Source organism: Acipenser ruthenus, chromosome 3, assembly GCF_902713425.1.
Source record: "Acipenser ruthenus chromosome 3, fAciRut3.2 maternal haplotype, whole genome shotgun sequence".
Taxonomy (NCBI): Eukaryota; Metazoa; Chordata; class Actinopteri; order Acipenseriformes; family Acipenseridae; genus Acipenser; species Acipenser ruthenus.
Window position 1 is genome coordinate 14780370 of NC_081191.1, and position 26827 is coordinate 14807196.

General features: G+C 39.2%; 1 protein-coding gene across 1 annotated transcript in view; it reads right to left on the bottom strand.

Annotated features, from left to right (window-relative positions):
* The window catches only part of triqk (triple QxxK/R motif containing), a 44402-nt gene that overhangs the window by 14197 nt on the left and 3378 nt on the right, over positions 1-26827 (bottom strand). The window contains exon 2 of the mRNA XM_034058980.3: positions 9509-9580. Within this exon, the coding sequence (XP_033914871.1) occupies positions 9509-9572 (64 nt within the window). The 5' untranslated portion in view covers positions 9573-9580. The remainder of the gene's footprint in view (positions 1-9508; positions 9581-26827) is intronic.

A 26827-nucleotide genomic window follows, 5' to 3' on the forward strand; every position in this document is an offset into this window, starting at 1 on the left:
TTATTTTTGTAAATAAAGTTTCAAATTTTTTTCCTCCTCATTTTTTTTCTTTATAGTAATATAATAAAGGTTAAGGATGAGAAATTTGGTAGAATTTTATGTTTTTTAGTGTGCAAGTAAAATGTACTGTACCTGCAGTTTATGTCCATTTGCTTCAAATTGTCAGAAATTCGGGCATAAACTTTCTTATTTCTGATGCATGGCTCTAATTCCTGAACACTTGTATCTGCCCACAGAGAAACTACAGTCTGCACTTCCTCAGCGTCCCCAGGCTTTTCTCTCATCACACTCGCTGTCCGCCATGTTTGTTTGTCTTTCTGGAGTATACTGACTGATGCAACGTAATGATGAAAATCCTTAACCCCGCCCCTTGCCCGGCTTGGCTCTGAGCCAGATTCAGATGTCTTGTAAGGCCGGAGTTTCACGGTTTGGTTTTCGCTCAGCTCGGCAAATAGCCAGTAGAGAACCACCCGTACCTGTACCGTACTGAGCCCCCATGGGTCGGATGTGCCAGTAGAGAACCACCCATACCAGTACCGTACTGAGCCCCCATGGGTCAGATGTGCCAGTAGAGAACCACCCATACCAGTACGGTACTGAGCCCCCATGGGTCGGATGTGCCAGTAGAGAAGGGGTTCTATTGTCTGGTCCCGACAGGATCAGGTCAGTAGCAAGGCTCTACTACTACCAATCTGTCTAGCAGGCAGTACCAAGAGGATGTGATGCTAGCACCCACATGCCTCTAGTGGCCTGGTGGGGCCTTCCAGTTGAAAAAGGGGTTCAGATGAAGCTATAAATTCAGTACACACAATCGATTTGGTACCAAATTTAGAAATTAGGTATTGTACCGGCTAAATCAGTACAGTTGGAGAGTATGTAGGACCATATCAGTATCAGTATGCTACTGTAACAGGACCACTATGGTTCAGTTAGGCTTTCTTCAGAGGAATATAACAATATTGCAATAGTATTATGAAGTATGTGTTTCTTGTGTTTCATAAATACTTACATAGACTCCCTATTAGGGATGTGCACGACAAATATTTTGACTATCGATAATTCCACAGCTGTTGATGTCGACTAATCGAATAGTCGCCCCCCCCCCCCCCCCCCCGCCTCCGCCTCCGCCTCCCATTCAAAATGTGACGTACATTAAATGCGAAATAATGCAAAGTGACAATTATTGCAATTGCAATAAATTCTGAACTTTATTTTAAAATACTTAGCTAACACAACAACTTTAACAACTTTGTTAAATAAACATTAGGCTATGTAAAAAAACACCTTCCTATTCGGAAACATACAGAAATGCCATAACAGCAGCAATAACATAAGCATACCTGTCAACGCTTGTGTGAGACTCTCGTATTTTGCAAGCAAGTGTTATTTTTTTTACCGATATTGTCACAAGCTTTTCCGTTAATTACAATTTCAAATGAACTATAAATGTTGTGACAATTAAAAAAAAAAAAAAAAGTAACGCTTGCTTATAAAATATGGGCGTCTCCTGTATAATTTTTATTCAATTATTAATTTAATTTTCATTCAATAATAGTTTAGCAATGTGAGCTGCGAGGCAAATGCCTTAACATTAGCATCCTTGTGGCAATAATGTTTTCCGGTCATAACAGCGAAATACAAAATGCATTAGACTATCTAGCTAGCTAATTTATACAATCCACTTAACTAAACGATTTACTTTTCCCTCGTTTTCAAACCACACTCAACATATAGACTACCAGTCTACGTTAAGTCAAATCGGCAACATACCTGTGTGTTCGAGTTCCAGTGAATAAAAAATAAATAGCCTGTATAGGCAATAGCTTGCTATGTATTAATAATATTAATAAATAAATAAATGAATGAACAAAAAGGCCTGAGTGGCATTAACGCACTAGCCTTCTATGGAAGCAAAAAAAAAAAAAAAAAAAAAATCCTAACAAAAACTTTAGGACTAGTTAGGCTAGCAATGTCCATTATTATTATTATCATGTTCACTTATTCTTGTTTAAAAAAATCAGCATGTCCATCAGGTCCGGCAATACTGCAGCAGACGGTGCTCAGGCAGAGTTTGTTGTTTTTGTTTCAACTTCAGAGCCTGAGTAGCTACTGCACTGTGATAAAAATGTGACACAAAACGGCTGGCCGCACCGACTACATTATGTATAGCACCAAGTTTAAAGCCATCGTTGAAGGCGAGCTGCAGAGTGTGTGCAAAGCACAAATTCGAGTCCCATTCAACAAACTCCGAAGATGATGTTGCTGGTATTGTCGTGAACACAGGCAGTGATTTCCCCCCCTTAAACCCGAATGGTCTACAGCGGTGTTTAACACATTTGCGAGATTCTCTGCTGTATGCCTCTCTGGCGTGGCGCGAGTCTGTAGAACTACGTTTTTCATTTCCCAATCCTCAATGAAATGACAGGTTATTATGACGTACGACTCGGTATTCGGTGCAGTCCACGCATCTGTAGTAATCACCACCTTCTCAGCCTTTGACAAGTTTCTGCGGACAGATGCTGCTGAATCGGCATGCATTTTTTTCGAGTCGAGTGGTAATTGTTTTAGTGCAGGGTTTTTCGTGCATGGTGTATTCAGGTTCCACAAATTTCATCAACTCCCGAAATCCCTCACCTTCAACAAAACATGGGAAGCATGTCCTTTGCCACCATATTAGCAATAAGGGCTGATGTTTTTTCAGCACGTACGTTGTCACACTGACGAGGCCTCACCGCAAAGGATACAATGGCGGTTTGTTGCGGTCCTCTTTACTTTTCTGTCGTTGTTAGCGTCGCAGAAGGGTGTTTGGCTTTTAGGTGGGTAGATTTGTTGTAGTTTAATTGCACTGCACATATTTTACACTTAGTGTTTTCATTTACTTTGTCAAAGTATTTCCATGCTGAACTTTTCTGTGAGGAAGCCATCGTTAGCCGAGGTACGTTCTAGTTTAGCCAATCACAGACAAGAAATAACAAATCCCACCCTCCAGTCAATCTTCATTACCGCTACATAGAGAGCCAATCAGCAGTACAGGCTTTAAAATAAAATCAATATATACATTTTTTTTTTAACTTTCGAATGTTGGATTCACTTGTCGATAGGTGCCATCGTTATCGAATAGTCGAATGTTCGACTATTCGGTCTCACCCCTACTCCCTATCGATAATATAAAGTGTTATTGGGCCAAATCAAATACAATGTGCATTCAATGTACATGCACATGTGGAAGTTTTTTAAAATATTATTATTATTATTATTATTATTATTATTATTATTATTATTATTATCCTCCACCTGTGGACTTTCCTGTATCTACTATCATTATCATAATGTGGCAGCGGAGCGACATCTAAATTTTGTGCTTTCAAAAGCTAGTTCACTTTCACAGGAGCATCTTTTCACCTGCAAATTGACTCTCTTTTACATGTATTTCTGCTGCAATTGTATTGTTACATTGGCTGCCTGGAAAAACCTAATTGCCTTTGATTCTAAAAAGAAATCCTGTGAATACATTCAATTATTCTTCTTCTTTGGAGCGCTTCTTATGCTATTTATGTGCAACAAAGGTACACAGTTTAATGGCTGCATATTAGGACAGCGACAATTAGGCCACAATTGAAAAGCAAATAGAAATTAACAATCAAAATGTCCTTCGATGACAGCAATGCGATTGGATTCCTTAGAAAAAGTCATATAGTTTGCAGGCAGTAATCATTTGAGAAAGAAAGAAAAAAATAATTGGATTGTTATCAGGTATAATTTATTAGCGTTCAAGTAGTCTTATTCAAAAATTGTGGTTACATTTAAAACACTAGGATTGGCTATATAAATAAAATGTGGGGAGTGTAAGCCAGGCAAACTGTTTGGAACAGATGGTCTGGATGAAAAGGTAATGTCTATCAATTCAGAAAAGCATGAATACTAAAGAGTACTAGGGATTGATTAAAGCGTTTAAATCAATTATGATTTTTTTTCCTAAATTGAGAGGAACGGTAGTTCTTCGCGCCAAGTTATCAGCGAAGCACAACTGTCCGACTCTATACAGCAAGGATAGTTTACATGTTTTCAGAGTATTGGCGCAGCAAAAGTAAATCAGCCAAAAGCACCATTTCACTTTTAATTTGTAGTTCCCAACACTCTTAGGTGAAATGTAGAAAAAAAAGTCAATACCTGTCATAAAGTAAGCGAAATAAGTCGCAAAGTAAGGTAAAAATGTCCTTCTCCCTTTTTTTGCAGATTTGTTCAGACCCCAGGCACTTTTATCCACGCATGTGTATATTACAGGACATCTAAGTTTGTTTTGTCAACATGGAAATATACTCGGGAAGACATTTATTTTGATGTCTGTATCATTTATATTAAACGATTTATTGATATTTTAGAATTAACTAGTCACACGCAAAAAAAAAAAAACAACACAGATTTTTATCCATGCTTATGTATTATTACAGGACATCCCAGTTTGAGGACAATTAACTTGTTTTGTCAACATGGAAATATACTAGGGAACACACTTATTGTGACGTCTATATAATTTATATTAAATGATTTATTTCTGTTTTAAAATGGAACACTTGCATGCAAAAAAAAATCTTTTTTTATACAAATATAAAAAAACGTCTTGCATGCGTGGGATTTGAAACTATAACCTTCAGTTTGCAAGCGTGTTGTGTTACTGTCAGTGCTACACGATTAGTATTTTGGAGCAAGCAAGCAGTATTTTGGAGATTTTTCGAGTCGTCATTCATCATATATATATTGTAGCTTGCACGGGGGAAGGCAGCAGCAGGGCTGGTCGGTGATGTAATCGCACACGAAGACATAAGCCCGACATACGCTCCTTGCAAAGGAGCCGGCTCTTTTTTACAGCGGTATTGGTGCTATGCTTTAGTGCGAGAGGTCCCGGGTTCGCGCCCGCCCTCTGCCTGTGTGATGCGCCTGCCTGCGTTAACCGAGATCGCTACTATATCTATATCTATATCTACTGTATATCTATACACACACACACACACACACACACACACACATACATATACATAGTGGTTTGCAGAAGTATTCACCCCCTACCCATAATGTCACATTTTGTTAAATTACAAATAATATATGCACAGTTTTTCAAATGAACTTTTTTTATTCAAAGCTGTAGTGGCCAAACTGAACACTGTTATATGAGGAGGAGGTTAAATGTCAGCAAAACTTGCAAAGAAAATGTACAAAATGAAATTTACTGGTTGCATAAGTATTTGGCCCCTTAAGTCAGTACCTGGTAGAAGCACCTTTTGCAGCAATTACTGCTATAAGTCTTTTTGGATAGGCCTCTACTAGCTTTGCACAGTAGGATGGTGAAATTTTTGCTGGACTGCAATCTTCAAGTCTCACCATAAATTTTCGGTTGGATTCAAGTAAAGATTTTGACTGGGCCACTCAAGAACATTAATTCTCTTCTCTGGCTTTGTGCTTCAGGTCATTGTCCTGCTGAAATGTGAATTTCCTCCCCAGTTTCAGAGTCTTGGCTGACTCAAACAGGTTTTCCTCAAGGATTTGCCTATACTTTGCACCATCCATTCTCCCTATCCTGACAAGCTTCCCAGTCCCTGCTGAAGAGAAGCATCCCCATAACATGATGCTGCCACCACCATGCTTGACAGTTGGTGTGGTGTTGACTGGGTGATGTGCAGTGTTGGGCTTGAGCCAGATGTAATGCTTGGAATTGAACCGAAAAGTTCAATTTTTGTCTCGTCTGACCACAAAAACCTTTTTTCCACATGTCTGCAGTGTCATCTACATGCTTTCTCACAAACTCCCTACGTGCTTTAAGGTGAGGCTTTTTGAGTAATGGCTTCTTTCTTGCCACCCGTCCATGACAGGCCAACTTTGTGTAGGGACCGGTTTATTGTTGATGTGTGAACACTGACTCCCATCTCAGACACAGAACTTTACAGATCTCTCAAGGTCATTGTTGGGTTCAGAGTGACATCCCAAACCAGTTTCCTGCTTGCCCAGCTGCTTAGTTTGGGAGGGCGACCTGATCTGGGTAGTGTCTGGGTGGTATGATGCATCTTCCACTTCTTAATGATGAACTTCACTGTGCTGAGAGGGATAATAAGCGCCTTTGAAATTTTCTTGTACCCTTCTCCTGCTCTGTGCCTCTCTACCACTTTATCCCTGACTTGTTTTGAAAGCTCCTTGGTCTTCATGGTTGCTTTGTTGGATCACTATGTGAGTTGAAGCTTGAAAGTCTTTATATACCCGAGGAGATTATCTACAAGTTAAACCACTTTGATTACACACAGGCTGAAACCATTTCAATAATTTTGTGACCTTTCAAACAAATAATTTGCACCCCAGCTGATTTAGGGCTGCAGTAGCAACTGAGATTAAAAATGTGAAACTTTGCAGGGGGGTGAATACTTCTGCAAACCACTGTATGTATGTATGTATGTATGTATGTATGTATGTATGTATGTATGTATGTATGTATTATATATATATATACACACACACACACACACACACACAGTGCTCTGCCTTATTAAAATGAGCACCCTCGAAAATAGTGGTGTCATCCGAAATACCCACAATACCTCCACACCCGTTACACAAACATCAGCAGTTTGTATTGTGGAGCTCAGAAGGAGTAGGTCCGTGTGATATTTTACCTTTCACATGAGCTCGCGTAATTGGACATTCTGACTGCTGGCTTACTGCGGGGCAGATTGCCAGAGATCTTGGATTTTCCAATGGGTGTGTGCATAACATTTTTGTGACGTATCATCAGGAGAGTCTGACCGCTGCTTGATAACACTAATTTGTCTGCTTTTTGATTTTTGTTAGGGTCATCATTGTGCACTTTTGTAATATAACAAAGAGTAGCAAAATTATTTATAATTACTTATAATAATTACAAAGTATTTTGCTTTTTAAAAAAAATTTATGGCTTTGTTTTTACTGTTACAGCACAGCAGTGTGGAGTAGTGGTTAGGGCTCTGGACTCTTGACCGGAGGGTCGTGGATTCAATCCCCGGTGGGGACACTGCTGCTGTACCCTTGAGCAAGGTACTTTACCTACATTGCTCCAGTAAAAACCCAACTGTATAAATGGGTAATTGTATGTAAAAATAATGTGATATCTTGTAACAATTGTAAGTCACCCTGGATAAGGGTGTCTGCTAAGAAATTAATAATAATAATAATAATAATAATAATAATAATAATAATAATAATAATACTAGGTGGGTCACAGCTTCAGTAGAAAAATACGAAAGCATGTCCCCCCCCCCAAAAAAAATAGTTGAGACAAGCTTAATCACACTTTTTTGATTCTTAATGAAAAGAAAAAGAATGAAATCACATCACTTTATGATTAAATGTTAAATACATCATATAAAATACGAGTCCATGTTTTATTTTGTTTTTTATTCCTAAACAAAATTAAATCGCACTTGCGATGTTGGCATGGCAACTTTCTTTGTAACAGCAGCCTGAGAAACCACAGGAGGCTCCTCCTTCAAGAGTTCAATGTGGTTTATGCAAGTCAGTGTAAATCACAAACTCACTGCACTGAATGCACTGTGCTATGTGACCTGTTTTGCTCTGAAAAGCGATCTCCATTCATCATTTAAAAATACTCTTAAATGTTATTATTTACTGTATTCTTTATTTTGCTGTTATTTGAATTTGATCTTATTTTCCAATGATTTTACTGTACTTTATAACTGCTCTTATCTGTAATGTGATATTTTGTAATGGAATACTTTGTATTGTGATGTTTTGTAGCAACTGTAAATCACCCTGGATAAGGGCATCTGCTAAGAAATAAATAAATAAACACATTATTATTATTATTTATTATTATTATTATTAATAATAATAATAATAATAATAATAATAATAATAATAATAATAATAATAATTCAACCCAAAACCTAATTGAGAGCCCAGTGTGCCTTCTTCCTTGCATTAAAGTTAAATTAAGAATGTATTTGTTTATTACCGAAAGTTGCTACTTATTACAAGACTTGTTACTAAAAACAGAAACCTGAAAGGCAGTCTGGGGAACAAGGGGTTTGAGATACGCAGTCGCAAGCCCATTGAAACTTAAAAATGTTGCCCAGTTGTGTAAGAGATAAGGTATTAAGAGTAATTTTTTCTTGACTGGAATATACAGGTGCACTCCACTTATAATGGACTCCAAGGGACAATGGAAATCAGTACTTTATAAATGAAGTACGTAGTAAACGCATTTCGAAATGTTGTATGTAACTGTAAACATAAGTACCTTAAATATAAAACAATAAAAGAAAGCTGCCAAAGAACGGGAGTTTATTATTTATACAAAACACGCCCCTGTGGGCCGTACAATGCAATAATTAGTACCATTTTATGTTGCCAACAAAAAACAGAAGAATAAAAGTAAACAGCATCTGTTTTTCCTGCCTGACGTCACAAATGCCACCATGACTGTCATTTACTGTCCCGGATGTACCTTATTTGCACAAAATAAAACGAATAACACAGCACTGTATGTATTAAACTGTACGTATTAAACGCAAAAGGCCTGCCTGTGGAAGATGAAAACTGTAGGCATTAAATGGTATATACACGTTATAAACGGTCAGTTCTAACCAGAGTAATTCATCATTAAAGCCAATGTTGTTTGGCGGGGACATGCCTCCTCAATACATTGTAAACAGAACTCCGTTCTAACAGGAAGTGGAGTGCACCTGTACTATAAGATTCCCACAATTCATTCATATATATGTCTATGTGTGACACACGAAGCATACTGCCAGAAGCTTTTGGGAATGTGCAAAAAAAAAAACATTGAACATTGTGGCTAAAGTCACCTCTCCTTTAAGCAGATTCTAAAGATTTTTTTTTACTTAGCACACTGTGCTGCCAAGTGGTCAGGTACTATAACTGTTGTCTCTTAAAGGGTAAGTCAAATATTCTACACACTTAGTCAGACCTGGGTTCAATTCTATTATAATTACAGTTACAATTACAACATAATTGTTTGCTGAAATTGCAGTTACAATGCTGTTTTGTTAAATTACAATTAGTTACAATTATGCTACAGTAAATGCAATAATAATTATAATTACACTAAAAAGTAACATAAATAGCACCACACATTGACATGTTTACTCTGTTTATTCTACCAAGCAGTAATCACAGGTACAAATACACAAACATACTATATAATGTTTTTGTTTGTTTGTTTGTTTGTTTGTTTGTTTTTACAAACAAATGGGGTCACAAAGTGTTTGAAAATACAAGAAGAATGTTCATTCAATGTAAAAGACAGCATGGAACTGTGAATGACTAAGCTTGGCAATGTGTGCAATTAATTACAAATTACACAATAACAGTTGTAACTGACCCCAGGTCTGCCTACAGTAGTCAATCATTTAGAGTGTTTTTTTTTTATCTGAGTTGTCACTGTTGCACTTGCTGAACTACATTATGAACACATTTACAAGCCTTGATCGATGTGGTAAATACTTACCAATTTGCTTTCGATATTGATCAACAGGCAATTTTCCGGAAGAAGTAGCCTCTTTTCTTCCCATTGTTTTTTCTAAAAAAAAAAGAAAAAAAAAAGCAATTTAATGCACCATATTTCACAATACAGTACACATGCGACAACATTGCAAGTTCTAATGATTTATTATCTTGGACATTGAGCAGGTTATACATATTTCAGATTGACTTTAATATGCTCCTTTTTTCCAAATGTGAGTAATTCAATTAAAGGATCTGTAATAAAAATTTTAAAAAAAACTAAATATGTGTTAATCGTGCCAACACTTTACTACACTGTGCTGCTGTATGTTCAAATTATTTTCTTGAACTGTAATCCTATGTAGGCCTATATGAAATATAATGGTATAATTCTACATAGCATAAAAACCATCTCCCTTTATAATGTCTTGTATTAAAGTATAAAATGAATTTCCCTGCTGCTACTACTTTTTGATTTTAACTGTAAAATGCAAGAGATCACCACCACTGAGAATGTTGAATTCCTATGGGTTCACCTTGATGTGAACTAAAGGACTTGTGATTAAAGTTACCAAATATCCCACACACCCCAGACTTAAATAAAAAGGTTAGTGTTAGAATTAATAACTATTTATGAAAAAGCCCTTCTGGAAGGTTGTATCTGACAATGAGAAATATTTGTAAAAAAAGGTTATCTTTTGAGTTACGCAAAATTCTTTGACCTAGTCTCTTTGAAACAATTTAGTAATAATCTCTCCCTCCACTGCTGAGAGGTGTGCGAAGAAACTCTGCAGAATCTTAGTGAGACATCAGCACGTACTGCCGCAGTGTCTAATAAGACATGTATTTACATAAAGGAGACTACAAGATTTAAAATTTGATGAGGTCAATGTGGACAGGGAATAACAGATCTATATTAGAATGTTCTGAAGGAAAGTTTGCTGACACTGTTGCTCTTATGGGACTGTACCTCATCACTTTTTCTTGTACCAAACATTTTATTCCCCATATATGAGACAACAAGAATAAAATGAATACTAAGCGATTCCTTGTACAGTGTGTGTGTGTATATATATATATATATATATATATATATATATATATATATATATATATATAATGCATGCAGGGCGCGATACATATGTTGTATTATGTTCCATGTATTGTTGTTACACTCTGTAGTTATCAATGAGGTTATGTGCAACAATGCAAGTACTTGTCATGAGTGCGTTTTAACATTATTTTAGTTGCTGTAAGCGAAGGTAGTTTTTGTTATGGATACTGTATACATAAAAATAATAACTGCTTTTATCCTGCATGATGGCAGATTTGGCAAATGTGCGATTCCTAAAGTTTTTTTAGCAGTTGATTCTGTATAAATAATTAACAGTGACTCTCTTAACTATTTAAATTGTGTACTACAGATGTATCATAGCTTTGTTGTGTGGCTATTTTATCCCCCTCACTGAATTTGACAAATCACACCCTGTATATATGAATCAGTGCTTGGAAATCCTGGCCTGCGATTGGTTAAAACCTCATCATAGGAGGAAAAATAGATTGAACTATTGCCCTAACATCCTTACACCACTGGTCAGTAGTTTCGTCTGTCATGTGATTGGTTCACATCACTGTCAGTCCTGCCCTTTTTCAAAGGACCACCTTTCTCCCCTGCACTCTTCACAAGAGAAAATAGCTGAACACCGATTCTCGAGTTAACAGAACATTTATTACAAAACATACTACAAAAGAAAGATGGTCCAAACACTAAAATGGTGAGTAAAAAATGTTTTGAACTTTCTGAAATTCAACTTGACAATGTAAACAAATATGACTTATTTACTCATGCTGTATAAGCTATATTTAAACAAAATATGTCAATATTCATTTACGTATACTGTATCAGCTATATTTAAACAAAATATATAAAGTCGTATTTACTATCTAACCTTGCCTCACTGATTTTCTTAACTAAATATGTACTGTTGACTCAGCAATAATGGAAAATGAAATGCCGCTTGAGAATACTATTGTTACCTCCTGTGGCTTTGGGGATTATAGCCCCCTGTTGGTAACAATAGTCTTCCCTTGGGTCAATAATTTTCTACTATAGCCCTCCTCTCCAGTCCATATTACTGGAGTAAAAGTGATTTTGTTGTTGTTTAGGAATTAATTCCCAAGACCCTGTGCTGGGAGACACATTCTTTAGCACTACAGTACAGGCTTTGTGGGGGACATCAGACCAGGGAATGAATGAAAATCAACAACAGAAAGGGGTATGAATGAAAGAGCTGCTTGCGCAGTTTAATTAGAAATAAACAAAATAAAATGTTTGAACAAACAAAACAATTTTGTAAAGCAAAGCGGCACGTTGGCCAAAATAGATATACAAAACACAAAATAAAAGCAGACACTAAATAAAACAAGTATCGTGCTGGTTTAAAGCCAGTACGAATAGCAATTGCTTATATTTGGTTCTAGTTCTTACTGTGTCGCTTTCTCGTTCCACCTCTGAACACTCTACCTCGCTCAGCCATAGCTGCTGGTTTTTATACATGTGAATATCCCAAATTAGCAATTAATTAATCAATCACTCTGGAGGCGGTCACATTCTACACGAGCAAAATATCAATAACAAAACATTGTACTTTTACAAATTAACAAATACGTTTTAAATAATAATACAACAAATATAAAATAACACAAATACACACAGGGGCGGGGTGTGCCTCGTCACATAGGCACAATACATCATTTTCCCAACTACAAACAATAACAGGTGAAATAAAAAAAAATAAAAAAATAAGATTACAAATAGTTTTAAATCCCTTTATTAATATTATATATGAAAGAAATATATAAAATTTGCACAATATTAGGAAAAGATTTGTTGTTGGTAGAGCACTTGGGCAATTCAGAATATCCAACTGTTAAAGGTGTAACGATCACTCTGCACAACTGAGAAGCAGTTGCACTGTCCTCCCTAAGGAGATACTACTGGCCCTATTCCTATAGTTAAATAAGTCAGCAAGAGTGACAGACAGCAAAAGCAGGGACGTCAGAGGTGTCAATTTCACGAACAATCGGTTTATTATTGTGAACCATAATGTCAACAAATGAAAAAATGAACAAATGAATGAAATGAATAATGATAAGTAAGGAATTCAAATAATTGCAGGTAACAGGTAAGAATAAAGCTGGTACAGATGTAGGGACAAACAGAAGGCTAAACAGTATCACCAAATAGAAATGAATGTAGTGTCCGGAGGGTCTCCAATAAACCCACACTCACAAACACAACACACACAGATAGACAAAAGATGGTGGGAGAATGACAGGTAGGCCCAACAAGTCCAGTAATAGCAGGGTAATTGAAATCCATACAACGTAACAAAATAACAAAAAAATACAGGAAACAAAGTATCAAATTAAAGTAGAAACAATCCAAACAAAAAAGAAATGATCTCACCCACAAATAAGGCAGTCCAGCAAAGTGTCCCGAAATGATGGTGATTGTAGAAAGTTGAAAACATTGAGTACGTTGAAATTGTTGACTGTCCAGTAGTGTTGAGTTGAATGGTGAACAGTTGTTTGAAAAAAATCAGGAGGATTAGGAAAAAATGGAGGCTGTCACACATAAAACAACAAACACTAAACAGACCTAGAAAAACAGCTAAACTTAAACAAGTAACAGTGAAAACAAAAAGAGCAGTTTAGACAAAGTGCAGCGACAAAAGAAAATAAACGGATGCACTGGAATTATCTAAGGATGGTAATGGATTCACTGAAATTTAAGTAAAAAAAATGCTGTAGTTTAATGGATTCCTCTGAGAAAGGGAGTCTCCCTCAGGCCTGATTAGCCAGCTTTAATACAAGTGCTGGCTACTAAGGAGCTCTGAGATTGGAGGGGTGGAAATCTGAATGAGCCAATGGGGAGAGAGGATGAACAGAGGGTGGTTGCAAGGAACTATGGGAAATGAAGTTTTGACCTGGCCAGGCTACTGACCCTAATTAAAGGGACAGGTGGGTGAGACTTACACCCACATTATGTAGCATGGGAATTGCTACATATTCCCCCCCCCCCCCCCCCCACACTGGAGGTGCAAGGGACGAACGCCATAGTAGCGTTTTAAATTAACAATATTGACAGTATCCTCTTTGAAATAATCTGGCTCCCCCCACTTGACTTTGTAGTTGTTGGGTCCAAGTCTCTTGGTTACAAGAGCTGGCCCAAACCATTTAGGGGCAAGTTTTGCGGAAAACTTTCCGGAGGCATCAGATAAGGGGTGAGATCTTATCCAGACTAACTCACCTTCTTCATACTGACAGTGTGCTCTCCGGGCATTGTAATTTCGAGCTTGCCGTTTCTGAGCTTTGGCAACGTGATCCCTCACCTCTTCGGCAATCTGCTGCTGGCGATCTAGCAGTTGGTAGGGATCGGTGGATGGAGCAGGAGCAACAGCGATTAATCGGTCCAATGGGCCTCTGATGGTCCTTCCGAGCGCTAGTACTGCAGGAGAGAAGCCTGTGGTTTCATGTTTGGCGGTGTTGAGGGCGAAACGAAACTCGGGTAGCCACTGATCCCACAGCTGATGGTTTTTCCCGACGAAAGATGCAACCATGGTCTTTAAGGTGCGGTTCACGCGTTCTGTCAGGTTGGTCTGTGGGTGGTAGCTGGTGGTGAGTTTTTGTACGACTCCCCAGGTCTTGCACACCTCTGCGAGTAGCTGGCTCGTGAACTGAGGTCCACGGTCTGAAAGAATGTGTTGCGGTGTTCCCCATCGAGTGAATATTTCCTGCGTCAAAATGTTCACAATTTTGGTGGTCTTACTGTCCCGCAATGGAAACAGCTCAACCCACTTTGTGAAGTAATCAACAATGACCAGGATGTAAGTGTTACCTTTTTTACTTCTTGGGAAAGGTCCCATTAGGCCCAGACCCAGCATCTCTCCGGGCTCCTTCACAGTAGTGGACTGGAGTTGACCTGCAGGTTTGGTGTTGGACGGTTTGTACTTCTGGCAGGTTTGACACTCCTTTATGTGGCGCCATGTATCTTTACGGATGGAGGGCCACCATGCAACCTCCAGCATGCGCAACAGGGTCTTCATCCTGCCCAGGTGACCTCCCAAAGGGTTGTCATGGTAGTGGTGGAGGAAGGAATCCGTCAGCTGTTCCGGAATTACCAGCTGGTATCGGAATCCTTGTTTAGGAATGGGCACCCGGCGATACACAAGTCCCTGCTGTTGGATGAAGGAGATGCGGTTATCATTGGCAGTATTGGAAGCAATGTCATTGATGATGTCAGAGATAGCTGGGTCTTTGGACTGAGCGGCCGCAATCTGATCCATGGTGGTGGGAAGATCCATGCTACTCGCAGGGGAATTGCTAGCACACACTGACGCAGAAGGAGTTGAAGGTGGTACAAGTGGAGCTCTGGAGAGTGCATCAGGTACAAGATTCAGACTACCTTTCCTGTAAATAACGGTAAAAGTGAATTGTTGTAGGCGAAGAGTCCAGCGGGTCAGTCTGGAAGAGGTTTTTGGGTTATTGAATGCCCAGGAGAGTGCAGCGTGGTCAGTGACAACCTCAAACTCCATCCCCTCCAGATAATGCCGCCATTTTTCTACTGCCCACACGACAGCGAGACACTCCTTTTCAGATGTGGAGTAGTTTTTTTCGGCAGAGTTCAGTAATTTGGAGGCGTAGGCTATTACCTTCTCATCATCTCCTTCTAGCTGAGTCAGAACCGCTCCAAGTCCTACATCGCTGGCATCAGTAAAGACTCGGAACGTCTTGTTGATGTCCGGGTGAGCGAGGACTGGAGGACTGATCAAAGCTTCTTGGAGGAGTTTGAAACTCTTCTGGCACTCTCCTGTCCATTTCCAGGGGACATCTTTCTTTTTCAAGTTGTTAAGAGGGGCAGCAATATCCGCAAACCTGGGGATGTACTTGTGGTACCACCCTGCCAAACCTAGGAACCGTTGAACCTCCTTCAAGTTGGTAGGAATGGGATATTCCTGGATGGCTTGGAGCTTGTGGGGATCAGCAGCTACACCCTCACCTGAAACCACATGACCAAGGAAATGGAGAGTGTGTTTAAAGAAGTGGCATTTTTTGAGATTGAGAGTAAGACGGGCCAGATGAAGTTTGTGGAAGACAGCTTCGAGGTCTTGAAGATGCTGTGCTGAGTTTGCTGAATAGACAATGATGTCATCTATGTAGACGAAACAGATCTTCCCTCGGAGGTCTCCTAACACTCTCTCCATCAGCCGTTGAAAAGTGGCTGCAGCATTTTTTAACCCAAATGGCATTACATTAAATTGATAAAAACCAAAGGGTGTGGTAAACGCAGTCTTCGCTCTACTTGCTGAGTCCATCGCCACTTGCCAGTAACCCGAGCGTAGATCAAGGGAACTGAATACCGCAGCACCACTCAGGGACTCCAGGATGTCATGAATGAGGGGCATGGGATATGCATCAAAGACAGTCTTTGCATTCAGCTTTCTGTAGTCCACACAGAACCTGTAACCACCATCTTTCTTCTCTGCGAGCACCACTGGAGAGGACCATGGGGAGTTAGATGGCTCTATAACTCCGTCCAGAAGCATGTCTTGGACGTGTTCCTTGATTAAAGCCTTCTTCAGTGGAGACGCTCTATACAGTCGACCCCGAACAGGGACTTCGTCCTCAGTGGAGATGGAGTGACGGGTGACGGTGGTCATTCCCAACTTATCAGTGCAGACTGAAGACCACTTTTGCTGGAGGTTCTGGAGTTGTTGCTCGACAGGAGATGGTTCAGCTGAAGTGATGGTCATGGTCACCTTCGCCGGTTGGCATGGCTTTGGATCAGAGGTTGTAGGTGGCTGGCAAGATGTATGGAAGTAGAGGCTGACACTCGATAAGGACCTGTCCCAGGAAGCTTCCCCCTCATACCGTGGCAAAAAAGGATGGTAGGAGAAATTCTTCTGGTGTTTGACACCATACTGCCTATTGACAATGTCAATCTGGGTATGAGTTTTCTCCAGGAAATCCAAGCCTAGAACCAGGGGAAACGTCAGGTGATGATCCGGTAGGATATATGTGCCTAGAAACCAGATCTCTCCGTGGAGAAGGTAAGTGAGGCGAACTTGACCTTTGGCCTGGTGTGACTGTCCATCTGCCAGCATGAAATACTGGTCCTGTGCAGACTCCAGCTCTTCCCCTGAATGAGCTATCTTCCTCCAGAGACTCTCTCTCATCAGAGTGAAGGTGCTCCCAGTGTCCAGGACTGCAGGCCCTTGGAGCCCTCGAACGCCCACATCCACGATCAGTAGAGTCAGGCTTGCAGCAGGAACTATATTTTTCTTCTCCTGGCTTCTCACCATGCTGACCTCTGCCGGCTTCTTCGTAGCTCCTTTATGGCTCTTCTTGTCCTGAAAGGCTTTGCTGGATTTTGCCTTGACCCAGTATTCCCGCTGAGCAGCGTTGTCTCTCTCCACCTGGGTCCCGATGCGCACCAGTTCTGCCACTGTCTTCACTGTTCCCCTAAGACAGCTTGCCAGTTTGGGATTACAGCTGTTTAGAATGCGACAAACCAACTCAGTCTCCTCCAAGTCTGGCTTCCAGCGCAGACATAGGGCACGGTAGTCATAGGCGAAGTCAAGGATTCGCTCGTCAGGAAGTTGGAATCTGGAGCGAAGTCGGTCTTCCACTTCGGTCTGGAAGTCAGACGGCAGAAAGGCTTGACGGAAGACAGTCTTGAACTGTTCCCAGGACTGGATTCCCTTGCGCTCCGCGACCCACCAGCTCTTTGCTGAGCCTTTCAGCACACTGGACATGGTTGCCAGGATCTGATTTGGTGTCATGGGTCGTAGCGCTAGGAATTCATCGCATTTGTCCAGGAAGTCAATGGCATCGCTGCTGGCCTCCCCGCCAAACTCTGGGAAGTTGATTTTAATGGGCAGCTTTGCTTGGGGAAGACGTCCTTCAGTCCTGGAGCCATGGTAATCAGCAGACCCACCGTCAAAGGAGAACTGTTGTGGTGCAGATTGCTTTCTAGAGGAGAGAGACGGCAAAGAAAGTGGTAGACGAGGGGTGCAGGTCTTTTTGAAGAGTTTCTTCAGCTCTTCTCCCCACAGCACATCGCGGCGTTTCAGGCACATCACCACTTCCAGATCCATTTCGTCAAGGGCCTCTTGCCTTCGATTCTCCATATCTGCAAAGCGTCCTTCAATGTAACCTCGCAGGACCTGTTCACGATTAATGCTGCTCTCCTGTAACTCAGACAGCTGTGTTTCCAGTTGCTCAACACGGTCGGTGAGATGGGAACAGTGCTCAGTCAATTGCCCTATCGCAACACTGTCAGTAAGGTTCCCTTCATCATCATCGCCTCCAGAAAGATCTGCCCCTTCCTGTGTAATGTACAGGTCACTAATGTGGGTGGTTCTCTCTGTGATAGGCTCTCTGATAGTCACATGGGGTCTATCTCCAATCTCAGAGAAGTTTAGCGAAGTCAAGGTCTGATCTTCCATTTCTGACATTAAGTTCCCAACAATTTAAACTGATGAATTTAGATATGAATTTAATGACACAAAGGGTCCCCGTACGGGCCACCAATTCTGTAACGATCACTCTGCACAACTGAGAAGCAGTTGCACTGTCCTCCCTAAGGAGATACTACTGGCCCTATTCCTATAGTTAAATAAGTCAGCAAGAGTGACAGACAGCAAAAGCAGGGACGTCAGAGGTGTCCATTTCACGAACAATCGGTTTATTATTGTGAACCATAATGTCAACAAATGAAAAAATGAACAAATGAATGAAATGAATAATGATAAGTAAGGAATTCAAATAATTGCAGGTAACAGGTAAGAATAAAGCTGGTACAGATGTAGGGACAAACAGAAGGCTAAACAGTATCACCAAATAGAAATGAATGTAGTGTCCGGAGGGTCTCCAATAAACCCACACTCACAAACACAACACACACAGATAGACAAAAGATGGTGGGAGAATGACAGGTAGGCCCAACAAGTCCAGTAATAGCAGGGTAATTGAAATCCATACAACGTAACAAAATAACAAAAAAAAACAGGAAACAAAGTATCAAATTAAAGTAGAAACAATCCAAACAAAAAAGAAATGATCTCACCCACAAATAAGGCAGTCCAGCAAAGTGTCCCGAAATGATGGTGATTGTAGAAAGTTGAAAACATTGAGTACGTTGAAATTGTTGACTGTCCAGTAGTGTTGAGTTGAATGGTGAACAGTTGTTTGAAAAAAATCAGGAGGATTAGGAAAAAATGGAGGCTGTCACACATAAAACAACAAACACTAAACAGACCTAGAAAAACAGCTAAACTTAAACAAGTAACAGTGAAAACAAAAAGAGCAGTTTAGACAAAGTGCAGCGACAAAAGAAAATAAACGGATGCACTGGAATTATCTAAGGATGGTAATGGATTCACTGAAATTTAAGTAAAGAAAATGCTGTAGTTTAATGGATTCCTCTGAGAAAGGGAGTCTCCCTCAGGCCTGATTAGCCAGCTTTATTACAAGTGCTGGCTACTAAGGAGCTCTGAGATTGGAGGGGTGGAAATCTGAATGAGCCAATGGGGAGAGAGGATGAACAGAGGGTGGTTGCAAGGAACTATGGGAAATTAAGTTTTGACCTGGCCAGGCTACTGACCCTAATTAAAGGGACAGGTGGGTGAGACTTACACCCACATTATGTAGCATGGGAATTGCTACAAAGGTAACTGAAATCTAGCGAATCAGAACCAGTGCACACTGACAGAGCTTAACGTTAGACAGTATCCAATCATATATTATGTCACTGCACCATGTTCCTACAATAAAAATGAAACAACATTTGCAGTTGGTGTAACTGTAATTTTTCATGGCATTGAAACCTGAATGTCACTCATTGTGACCTACCAGTACTTTATAGTGTTACTGACACTTGTAGTGTTTAATTATCCTGGTGGGGGGTACATATGCAGCGTAACTTCTTATTGTAAATAAATAATAGTGTAATTCATACTTTATAGCCAGACATAAACACAATAAGTTGCAGTAAATCTATACACTGTTAGCAAATGCAAACTGCCAGTGTAGGTTGCAGACACTTAACAGAAAACCTGAAAAAAAAGTACAATTCTTGTATATATATATATATATATATATATATATATATATATATATATATATATATATATATATATATATATATATATATATATAATGTTTCTATAATCAAGAAGTACAAAACTCATGGTACTGTCACAACACTCCCTCGGTCTGGAAGAAAGAAGATTCTTTCACCAAGAACAAGTAAAAGAATTGTGATGAAGGTTACTAACACTCTGAGATTGACTGCCAAAAGATATTCAAAGTGAACTGGCTGCAAGTGGGACTGGGGTTTCCATTCCAACCATAGGTTGAGTATTGCATGGCGAAGGTCTCAATGGTCGCAGGCCAAGGAAAAAGCCACTTTAGGAAAACGTCACAAGGACATTGCTTAAAGTTTGCAAAACAGAATTTGAATGATGGAGATGAGTCCTGGTCAAAGGTTTTGTGGAGTGATAAAACAAAAATCGAGCTATCTGGTCACGCTGATAGTCGTTACATTTGGAGAAAGTCTGGTGAGGCGTACAAAGAAAAGAACACCATACCCACTGTCCAGCATGGAGGTGGTAATATCCTTCTATGGGGTGGTTTTTCCCTCTAATGGCACAGGAAATTTAGTTCCAATATATGGTAAAAATGGATTCCATAGCAAACCAAATGATATTGGCCAATCATCTGAAACCCTCCGCTACAAAACAATTGGACGTTCCAACACAACAACGATCCAAAGCACACATCAAAATCTACTTCAGAATGGTTAAAGAAGAATAAAATAAAGGTTCTGGAATGGCCTAGTCAAAGTCCCGATCTAAATCTGATCGAAAATCTTTGGTATGAGTTGAAGGTCGGCTGTGCACAAGAGAAGTCCTCGGAATTTGAATGAACTAGAACAATATCGCGTTGAAGAACGGTCAAAAAAATCACTAAAGAATAATGCCAAAAGCTCATTGACAAATATCCTAATTGTTGAAAAGAGGTTACTATTGCTAAAGGTGCCTCAACTAGCTATTGATTTTCCTTGTCAGGGTATGAATACTTTTGAATTAGCATTTCTGGCATTTCTAGCAATAATAAATTTTCATTGGGGTATGTAAACTTTTGACTACAACTGTGTATATATATTATATTATGTCGCTTATTAACAACCACTCAGTTCCCAGCAAAAAGTTGTCATCAACCCATAAGTTGCCAATAAGCGAAAAGTCCCCATTTTCAGGTTTATTTATATGGAACGATATATACTGTAGTTGTACAAATATGGCACTTATATACATGTGTTTTAAATGTTACAATGTTAAAAAATTAACATGTGCAACATGAAATACCCAAACATGGAACTGTTTACTTCAAGCGTGTGTAAAACAAAACAAAAAAAGAGTAGGCTTAAATAGTACTACAATTGTTCTTACAATGAGTAAAGCAACATACAAAATGTGTGTTGTACTTACACTCAATTCTAAAGAACACAATTTTAAAATAAGAAATTGTCTAACGTTGTCTGCTTTTCACAATGTACCACCTCCCACTGTAAATCCATCTCAATTTTGTGTGCAGCTTCGTAGCCAGTTTCAAAGCCACGATTCTGCCTCAGTCTGCCAGAAATACGCAGTTGTGAAGTCAGTTTGTTATAAAAGCTGCATGAAATATGTGCATAAATCATGCAAGTGCGCTCTGTAGCACTGGCAACTAGTAATAAAATTGTCAATAAGCGGCGTGCAGTTGCTAATATTAGAATTCCATTAACATTAAAGTCTATGGGACAGGATTTATTCCTGGGAAAATGTTGTTAATAACCGAAAGTTGTCTATCATGGTTGCTAATAACCAGCATTTACAGTATATACACACACACACACACACACAAGGCCGTAGCCAGCTATGAGGCACCTGAGGCAATCATACTAATAATTATTTTTTTAGGCCCTTTTACACTTTGCCACAAAATAAAATGCATTTCATCACGTGTGCATACATTCATTCCCATGTCCCACTGATATCTGTAGCCTCTGCGCTCTTCAAAATATTTACTGTCTTTGCAGACTGCAGCAACACCATACAGCTCAGTTCATACCACCCTAACCGTGTGAGTTAAACATGTTCAAATGGCTTTGAAATGACCAAGGCTTATTAGCGACTTACAAGGTAAGGCAAAGTAATACTGTTGATTAGAATGAAGTACATATCAGCCTAATAGTAAGGAATAATATATTCCTTTGGTAGTCTGCAGTTTAGAGAACCCAGCTTACTAATATTCCAGTTCTAAACCGCTAGTGGAAGCAGCTTGTGAACTGCAGTTTAGCTGACCCAGTTTATTCCAATTTTAACAATTCTATACAACAGTTTAGAGGACCTAGGTTGTGAATATTATTGTGTCATTTTAGGCAGGTGTTTGGGGGTTTGCCCTTGATAGACACTGAAACTTACCATACATAAATATGCCTTATACATGTAGGGCCTTCTGCGGTGTATCCACAGCTGAGTCCCAAGACCCAAACATTGGGCTCCGTGAATAGGCCAATAGTACACGGTTGAAATTGGGTGTAAAATGGTTGTTTCATGTTGAGTCAAGCAGTGTTCAGCTCGACATACTGTATGCTTAAATTGTGTCTATTTACTTATGTCAAGTGATTGATGTGTTTAGTAGGCTACTGTCTGTATTCGTTGTACACAAGAAATATGCATTTGTAGAAACATAACTGTACAGCAGTTTTATATTTGCAATTTACTTTTTCGGTTCATCACTGAATAAAACCTTAACGCAATGCCATTTTGCTGGTTTGTTTTACAACCTGGTTCGTGGTCGTTAAGCCCATTGCCAAGCAAATGATGCATTGACTTTCCTAGCATATTACATATGTCCACATAATTGTTGATTGGTCAGTAGCATGTCTTTGCACACTGCCCACCTTCTGAAAGCCATTTTCTTTAGACACTATGTAAAATATACTGAGGCTATGTAAAATATAAGTGAGGCTGTGTGGTCCAGTGGTTAAAGAAAAGGGCTTAGAACCAGGAGGTCCCTGGTTTAAATCCCACCTCAGCCACTGACTCATTGTGTGATCCTGAGCAAGTCACTTAACCTCCTTGTGCTCCGTCTTTCGGGTGAGACGTAATTGTAAGTGACTCTGCAGCTGATGCATAGTTCACACACCCTAGTCTCTGTAAAGGTGGATAAAGGTATCTGCTAAATAAACAAATAATAATAATGCCAAAACACAGGTCTATCGGTTTAAAAAAAAAAAAAAAAACTAATTTTCTAAATGGGTGTTTTTTTTTCTGGTTATTAGATTAGAATTTAAAACTAAGTATAGTGTCTACAACAAATATTCTTACTGCCTCTGATTTTTCATGGCTGACTATGGCCCTGTATATATATATATATATATATATATATATATATATATATATATATATATATATACAGACGTGCTCAAATTTGTTGGTACCCTTACAGCTCATTGAAATAATGCTTCATTCCTCCTGAAAAGTGATGAAATTAAAAGCTATTTTATCATGTATACTTGCATGCCTTTGGTATGTCATAGAATAAAGCAAAGAAGCTGTGAAAAGAGATGAATTATTGCTTATTCTACAAAGATATTCTAAAATGGCCTGGACACATTTGTTGGTACCCCTTAGAAAAGATAATAAATAATTGGATTATAGTGATATTTCAAACTAATTAGTTTATTTAATTAGTATCACACATGTCTCCAATCTTGTAATCAGTCATTCAGCCTATTTAAATGGAGAAAAGTAGTCACTGTGCTGTTTGGTATCATTGTGTGCACCACACTGAACATGGACCAGAGAAAGCAAAGGAGAAAGTTGTCTGAGGAGATCAGAAAGAAAATAATAGACAAGCATGGTAAAGGTAAAGGCTATCTCCAAGCAGTTTGATGTTCCTGTGACAACAGTTGCAAATATTATTAAGAAGTTTAAGGTCCATGGAACTGAAGCCAACCTCCCTGGGCGCGGCCGCAAGAGGAAAATCGACCCCAGATTGAACAGAAGGATAGTGCGAATGGTAGAAAAAGAACCAAGGATAACTGCCAAAGAGATACAAGCTGAACTCCAAGGTGAAGGTACGTCAGTTTCTAATTGCACCATCTGTCGCTCTTTGAGCGAAAGTGGGCTCCATGGAAGAAGACCCAGGAGGACTCCATTTTTGAAAGAAAAACATAAAAAAGCCAGACTGGAATTTGCTAAAATGCATATTGACAAGCCACAATCCTTCTGGGAGAATGTCCTTTGGACAGATGAGTCAAAACTGGAGCTTTTTGGCAAGTCACATCAGCTCTATGTTCACAGATGAAAAAATGAAGCTTTCAAAGAAAAGAACACCATACCTACAGTGAAACATGGAGGAGGCTTGGTTATGTTTTGGGGCTGCTTTGCTGCGCCTGGCATAGGGTGCCGTGAATCTGTGCAGGGCACAATGAAATCTCAAGACTATCAAGGCATTCTGGAGCGAAACGTACTGCCCAGTGTCAGAAAGCTCTGTCAGTCGCAGGTCATGGGTCCTCCAACAGGATAATGACCCAAAACACACAGCTAAAAGCACCCAAGAATGGATAAGAACAAAACATTGGACTATTCTGAAGTGGCCTTCTATGAGTCCTGATCTGAATCCTATCGAACATCTATGGAAAGAGCTGAAACTTGCAGTCTGGAGAAGGCACCAATCAAACCTGAGACAGCTGGAGCAGTTTGCTCAGGAAGAGTGGGCCAAACTACCTGTTAACAGGTGCAGAAGTCTCATTGAGAGCTACAGAAAACGTTTGATTGTAGTGATTGCCTCTAAAGGTTGTGCAAGAAAATATTAGGTTAGCGGTCCCATCATTTTTGTCCATGCCATTTTCATTTGTTTTATATTTACAATATTATGTTGAATAAAAAATCAAAAGCAAAGTCTGATTTCTATTAAATATGGAATAAACAATGGTGGATGCCAATTACTTTTGTCAGTTTCAAGTTATTTCAGAGAAAATTGTGCATTCTTCGTTTTTTGTGGAGGGGTACCAACAAATTTGAGCACGTCTGTATATATATATATATATATATATATATATATATATATATATATATATATATATATATATAGAGTGAATACAATTTTTGTAATTAGAAAAATAAAATAAAGCGGATCTAAACGGGTCAGGTGCTTCTTTTGCACGAGGGAGTGAGGATGTCTGCAGGGAAGGGATCTCAGGATGTGAATTGCCAATCTCATTCCCCACCTGACCCTTACCCCGCTTATGCTGCTCAAGGTCTCACTGCCTTTGATGAGCAGAGCTGAGATGTATATATGGGTCAGGATGTTAATGGGTCATGGACCATATCCTATTAACACACCTGAGCCTTTCGTAATTCTACTCTTAGGATCATAAACTAAGGGCATCGCTAATTCCATTAGGACAAACAAAAGGAGGTAGAATTAACATACCAAGATAATAGGCATGTTCCTTCACAAGTATCCAAATTATTACTAGCAACTATTTCTTCAGTACTACTAAAATAAATGTTCTGTTTTTAAATAATTAAGTGCATAACATTAACTAAAAAAAACATACATAACATTAGAAATCAATGTGTGGGTCTATTGTTGTGTACCCTTTATTGGAAAAGACCGTTTGGTTCATTCTTGAGGTAAATTGTGTGAACCCTCTCAATTTGGATTCATTTTTATAACCTTTTTTCTTTTTCAGACCAGCAAACAATAACGACTGTGGTGCAGCTGACTCAATACTGGTTCTTAACTTTCTTGTTACTACTGTAGCTACAAATGTTAGAGTGGATTGTTTAAACAAATCAGCCATGCCCTGTACCCATTATATACATTACACACCTTGCATTGCAAGAAACAAAAATCTTAATACATGCAATGGCTTGCATTGCGTCACAAAAAGTGTGCTCCAGTGGTATAAGGGAAAACTTTGATCCATGGAGTATTATACTGACTAGAAGAACAAAGGTAAGGGAGCAAAACAGCCCAAGGCTGTGCTCAGTGCTTTTTGTGAAGAAATTATCATAGAGAATGGGGCTCCTAAAAAGAAGATGTACTACAAAGGGCTCTGTGTGATAGAGATGTAGGCTGAAGATTTTCTTAATCCCCAAATGGCATTTCTCTGACAGCGATTCTGATGCTTGCAAAATAAATATATATATTTATAAAACAACATTTTATTTTATCATCCAGAAACCGAAACGTAGTAGCGGTGGTAGCAGGTTTACAGTAACATATAAGATTAATAATCAAAACAGACATAAGCCCAACTGCAGTACAAACACCTCTACAATAATATAACAGAATGTGTAGGCCATGTCTGTTGGCCAAGTATTATTTTTGCTCATACTCACTCTCCAAAAATAATATTTGTATATTACTGTCTATTTTTCTTTAGTATTATTATTAGTAGTCGTAGTATCATCATTATTATTTAATTACATTGTCCATTGCTCTTGCCAGTGGACCTGACATCAATTACAAGCACTAATGAACATGCATTTTCCTGCTGTTTATCATACTAGGCTTCAGGTACACAGCTGAAGTACAATTATTATTAGGTGCCCCCACTGTGAGAGAATCTCTTCATCGAAAAAACTGGGATGAGTTTGCAACCCCTAATTGAAAAAGAGTGAACATGCACATATTCTCACTGCAGAGATCAATTACATAAAGGCTTAATCCCCAAAAACCTCTGGAGCAGACAACATGATTGGCTATGAAAGTTCCTGAACCTTATAGAAATCAATAAGATAAGCATGAGTGAAGACCACACTATCTGAATTTGTATGTCGGCTCCAACATCTGCATATTGTACTGTGATCATAGCCTCCCTGTACCACCGCGTTTGCCCCTTCAATTATCAGACCCAGACACAAGCACTGCACGTTTTCAAGCACTTTAGTGCACTTTTATTAAACACAAAATCAAATAAAACAAAACTTGGAGGCCTAGAATAAACACACGTTTCCTTAACTAAAGGGTTGGGACGGCTAAGCCGTTTTCCAAACAAAACCACTCTTTAACATTTAACTATACTGGACAGCTAAGCTGTTTACCGGTCACACACGGTTACTTCTGGTACAAACGCACAATACTTTCTTTGCCACGCACGCACACACTCTATCTCCCCTTCTTACCAGCTCCCTGGCAGTCCACCTTAATGGCACTTCAAGCTCTCTTTTCATACTTTGTGGCTGTTCCCAGTTAA